The 6000-nt window shown below is 44.9% G+C and overlaps 1 protein-coding gene across 1 annotated transcript in view; it reads left to right on the forward strand.

The window, feature by feature from the left end:
- Window positions 1-6000, forward strand: part of LOC146177633 (uncharacterized) — a 65084-nt gene extending 59084 nt beyond the window's left edge. The window contains exon 5 of the mRNA XM_084581170.1: window positions 5804-6000. Coding sequence (XP_084437296.1) covers window positions 5804-5937 — 134 coding nt within the window. The 3' untranslated portion in view covers window positions 5938-6000. The remainder of the gene's footprint in view (window positions 1-5803) is intronic.

A 6000-nucleotide genomic window follows, 5' to 3' on the forward strand; every position in this document is an offset into this window, starting at 1 on the left:
TCACTCGAATCCTCATACAATCTTCGCACTCGACGGTGCCATTTGGCGGGAGGGTGCCAATAATGTTTTTTTTAAACCCTACCATGAGAAATTATTCATATACAAACCAGGTTGTATTGTGCACGTGAGACCGTTGGCCGTGGATCTTTCCTGCCTCCGAAGAATGCCCATTTGTATTGCGCACGTGATGACAGTGCATAATAATTTATTATTGAAACAGGGCCTAGGAACTTTACAAATAAGTACCAACAATGTAACTGGCTCCTAAACAGACACGGTAGAATTATATATATATATATATATATATATATATATATATATATATATATATATATATATATATATATATATATATATATATATATATTTGTTTTGAATAGAAATTGTGACCGCAAACTGATAATTGAACTTCGCTGAAGACAACTGTTGTTCCCCAACATCCAAATGCCCTCTCTTGTGGCTGACCTCAACGCCACCCTCAACGCAACATAAGTTTGCAAAACAATTACCATGGCCTAAAATGGGAAAATTTGGCCACGTGCGCACTACTGTTATCCAACCATTTCGTTCCTTCCCTGTACTTGTTCGTTTACTGTATTCTCGCTGGATAAAAAGCATAGCTAAAAACATTCTTCACGAACGCCCAAGCTCGCAATGGTGCAGTTGTTAGGGCTTCTAACAGCTGTACCCAAGGATGCGGGATCGAATCCCAGTCGCGGCGGTCGGTTTTTGGTGGAGGCGAAAAGCAAGGTACAACGTTGCCAGTGGAAACTAAAGAACCCCAGGTGGTCGAAATTTTCGCAGTCCTCCACTACGGCGTCTAACGTCCCAAAACAAATCAGAGGATGAAAAACTCCATGAACCAAACGAACACGTAAAATATTACCGTAAATGAGCATGACGGCGGCAGAAGCGTTCGTAGAACTGCATGTGTGTACCCAGAATTGTGTACCCAGAAAGGAATATCGTCATACATTAACGTCACACCTTCCGAAATAGCATCCAAGATTTCTTCCCTGGATTTCTAAAAATAAACAAGGCCGGAGCTTATTTCAGACGAAAATTGGCAGAAACAGCAGCGGGCGAAAGCTGCGGTAAAAGACGCTGACACGCTTCTACCAGCCTATTTTGATGTAAACCAAAATTACCCTCATAATAAAAAAATAATGAATTTACTGCTAATAGGTCCAGTAATGAATTATAGGCAACACGAAGTGTTTCCTTAAGGCACTCTTGTTGATCAATCGGGTTAAATACGAAGTAGCGGCTTTAGCCTGGCTGTTTCAACCCTGGCAGGTCACCCAACAATGTGTGGCTCATCAATTTTTCTGATGACTGCTCAATATTTAGAACTTGCGCGTTACGTCATGTTCCCTAAATGAAATGGGAACACGAAAATGTGTATATAATGTCACGGACAACAGGGCTAGACATGACTAAAACGACGCGACGAAGCTGTACCAGCAGGCAAACATCTGCGCACAGCACGCGAGCCGGCTTCGGCGTCTTTTCTTCCAGGCGCAACCTAACAACATCAGGGACACCAGGTGGAATCCACCAGGTGACAGTCATCTGGTGTCCCTGATGTTCTTTGGGGGCGATATGGTGAAATATGGTGCCGCTGCCTTCAAACTAAGGGTACATTAATAACGAATCATTCTAACACCAGAGAATAGTTGATGTCATGGGCGTCGCAGGGGGTTCAAAAGGGGCCTCTTCCCCCCCCCCCCCTCCCTCCTTTCGATAAAGCTTCTCCCTTCACTCAGTTCAACTCCCCTTCCCTCAAAATCCTGCCGCCCATAGTTGGGGTCATGGCTTCAAACTCTACCTGTCTACGTGTCCACCTCACTCAGGGCTTCAGTGGCCAGCAGTCCGAGTAGATCTGCTAGTGCCGTATCTACAAAGGTCAGTGTCTTCCGGGCGGATTCCGTCTTGATAACGACACACACGAAAGTCTCTTTCAAGCGAGAACATCGATTTTCTGCCCCCGCTGATTCTGCTTGTGATGACTCCCCGAATGAGCCCCAGAGAATCCAAGTGGAACAATAGCCCTCCACTGATGAATTGATCTTAGCCAACCCTGACAACATGCTTATGGATGCTTTCAAGTGATGATAACACTGCCGAAGGTAACAAACTAAGAAGGTAGGCAACTAACAATGCTAGTTGGTTGATCTTACCTGCAGACTTAATGCGCTACTTGCTAAACAAGGGGACGGATGAAACGCACACAGTTTTGTTCGTTGTGTTCACGCCCATGATTGATGCTGGGTTTGTGATACGACAAGAATGGTATACGTATATATGTACTGTAAGGAAGATGATATAGCGCCGACACAAACGATGATGAAGACTGCTGGGTTCTTGGCCAATCAGCTGGCGCGCGAACTGAAAGCTCGGGCTGTCTTGTTCGGATGATATTGTGCTTCGCTAGAACTTTGAGGAACGTTGTTTGATAGAGACCAATCTAATCTAGTACAATCAAATCCTCTACAATGCTGAGTACATGCTCGCCCGATATGCGCTGCTTCTTCTTCTGGTTGCTGCAATTTAAGTGTTGCTGCAAATGACTGATATGTAATAGATCACGCAGCCCAAAATCGCGTGGTTTTAACCCATTTCGTGTATTTTTCGCGTAATATTATCTCTCTCTCTCTCTGTGTGGAGTAATGTTCTTTATGTGTTCTTTATGTGTAAAATAAATAAATCAGTTTTTTTAATGTGTAAAATCTGATAATGAATTAGGATATAAAGAAAAAAAAAAGGATGGTGCAGTGGTGAGACGACCGACTACTGTGCCGGAGTACCCGGGTTCGATCTCGACCTCGGCGGCTGCGTTTCAATGGAGGCGAAACGAAGAGGCGTCGTGTGCTGTGCGATGTCAGCGCACGTTAAAGATCACCAGGCGATCGAAATTAATCGGTAGCCCTCTACTACGGCTCCTCTTTCTCTCATTCCACTTTCACCTTTTTCCACGGTGCGGTTCAGGTGCCAACAGATACTGCTCCGTCCCATTCCTGTGAAAAAAATTATAAAAAAAATTATTTGTGGTTTATTGTGTTTAACCCGAGTTGAATTGCGAGAGCAACGGCGAAAGCTTCTTTTGCCTGCTGCAATATTCCCCTATCTCGCCCTATCAGTGTAAGGTGCTACAATATTGGGGACACTTAAGCTCACCCTTTAAAAGTATGACGCGAGAGCGTAAGCTACCAGCCCACATATAAATGAGATGGGTTCAATGCTGCTGAACCGAATGGGGAGCGAAGGCGTTAGCTGCCGGTGACCGAGCGTTCTTTTTTTTTCTGTGCTGTTCAAGGTCAAACGTGGCTATTCCCGGAATGACGCGACGGGCCGAAACCCAGCGCAGTATTGCTATTGCAATAAAAAATATGTCCCGTCGCGGTGGCAGTGGTTAAGATGCCCGACTACTGTTCCGCAGTACCCGGGCTGAAAACCAACCGCCGGCAGCAGCGTTTGGATGGAGGCGAGGCAGAGAGACATTTTTGTACTTTGCGACTTCAGCGCACGCTAAAGATCTCCAGGTGGTGCAAATAACTCCGCAGCCCTCCACTACGGCTTTTCTTTGTCGCATTCAACTTTCATTCCCGTCTTCCTCTACCGCTCGGTTCAGGTGTCCACAGAACATGTGACAGATAATGCTTCTTTACTTTCCTGGCAACGAATTATAAAAAAGTACGCCCCGTCATTGTGGCATAGTGGTTAAGATGCCCAACTACTGTTCCGGAGCCATCATCACCATCATCATCATCATCATCGTCATCATCCTGATTATACTCACTGCAGGGCGAAGGCATCTCCCATATTTCTCCACTTAACCCGGTTTTGTGCTAGCTGCATCCACTTGACCCCTGCGAACTTCATCTCATCCGCCTAACTAACTTTCTGCCGCCCCCTGCTACGCTTTCCTTCCCTTGGAATCCAGTTTGTTACCCTCAGCGACCATCGGTTATCCTCTCTTCGCACTACATGTCCTGCCCATGTCAATTTCTTCTTAATGTCCACTAGAATGTTCGTAACTTGAGTTATTTCTCTGACCCACTCTGCGCGCTTTCTATCTTTTAATGTTAACCCTAACATTTTTCGTTCCATAGCCCTCTGGGTTGTCCTCAACGTAAGTACAACTCTCTTGGTTAGCCTTCACGTTTCAGCCCCATGGGTGAGTACAGGCAAGATGCAACTGTTGTATACTTTCCTCTTGAGCGATACCGGTCAGCTGCTAGTCATAATCTGCGAGTGCTTGCCAAATGCGCTCCATCCCAATCTTATTCTTCTTGTTATTTCCTTTTCATGGTCAGGATCTGCGGTTACTACCTGTCCTAAGTAGACATATTTGCCTACTACTTCCAGTATTTCGCTACCTAATGTAAACTGCTGTTCCTTCCCGAGGCTGTTGAACATTACCTTAGTCTTCCGATTATTGATTTTCAAGCCTACCTTTCTACTTTTCCTGTCTAGGTCATCAATCATTATTTGCAGTTCATCCCCCCGAGTTGCTTAGCAAGACAATGTCATCAGCAAATCGCAGATTACTGAGGTATTCTCCTGCTACCCTTATCCCTAACTGCTCCCATTCCAAGTCTCTGAATAATTCCTCTAAACAAGCTGTGAATAGTACTGGGGAGATCGTGTCTCCTTGCCTAACACCTTTCTTTATGGAAATTTTGTTACTTTCTTTATGCAGAACTATGGTTGCTGTGCAGCCACTATATATATCTTCCAGCACTTTCCCGTACGGCTCGTCTAACCCCTGATTTCGCAATGCCTGCATCACCGCCGAGGTTTCCACTGAGCCAAATGCTTTTTCGTAATCAGTGAATGCTATGCATTGGGGCTGGTTATATTCCGAGCATTTTTCTATCACCTGATTGATGGTATTGATATGATCGATAGTAGAGTACCGTTTCCGAAACCCTGCTTGACCCTTTGCTTGATTGCAGTCTAAGGTTGTCCTGATTCTATTAGCGATTACCTTAGTAAATACCTTATACGTAACAGACAGTAAGCTGATTAGTCTGTAATTTTTAAGCCAATGGAAGCCAAGTACTTTTGACGAACTTCACCGATGACGACCACAACATTTCAAAACGTACAACTATTGTTTTTTTTAGATCCTACCAAATTTGAAGGGCTGTTTTGTACTGAACCAGCACGAACCATTCTGCAATGCGCCCGTATCTGGCGTTGACGTCATTCCGGGCTTGTCACATTCAGAGCGGAATGCTTTCTTGACCTGATCGGCCGATTTTGAGACTGTTTCGCTTCAGCATCGCGCGTCGGCCAGACGCCTTTGACCAAGGATCGGATAATCACTAGTGACTCGGTTCGCCTCATCCCACAGAACTCTTCCCGCGTTGCTCCTAAAGAACATGAAGCGATCCAGTGCGAGGGGACCGAAGTGGTCAGTGAAGGCATTATGCAGCCATCGCAGAGGTCCCGGCGTCTTCCATGATGCTTGTTGAGAAAAAGGATGGCACCCTACATTTCTACATTGAATATCTGATAACACATGCATATAAGCTTAATTATCATGGGTTCACGCAACCATTTGCGAAAGATCGAAATGAAACCACAGTTGTGGAAAACAGCACTCATGGCAAGGTGATAGAAGATAATTTATAAGTTCCATCATAAAAAAAATAGCTCTAATGCGCGCTTTTGTTACGGATTACGGTGGTCTTATATTCCTAAGAATTCGAAATAGCACCGCCCATAATACGTCGCTTGAAAGCTCTGACATTATATTTGACTAACGTTTGCTATTCTGCGCTGCTTACCTACACAGAATGCATTCTTTACGTGTCCAAAGGATTGGAGAACGAGGTTCCACAGGAGTGTACGGACCAATTCGCGGAGATCTGCGGAGTCGCTGTTCCCGCGTACAGCCAGGATCTCTGCTCTGACGACGAAGATTTGTAAACATGTGAGCTTGTGTCTATAGTACTGGCAAAGTCAGTACTTACATTAATAAAACAATAATGA

The sequence above is a fragment of the Amblyomma maculatum genome, chromosome 10, assembly GCF_055883805.1.
Source record: "Amblyomma maculatum isolate TAMU_Amacu chromosome 10, ASM5588380v1, whole genome shotgun sequence".
Taxonomy (NCBI): domain Eukaryota; kingdom Metazoa; phylum Arthropoda; class Arachnida; order Ixodida; family Ixodidae; genus Amblyomma; species Amblyomma maculatum.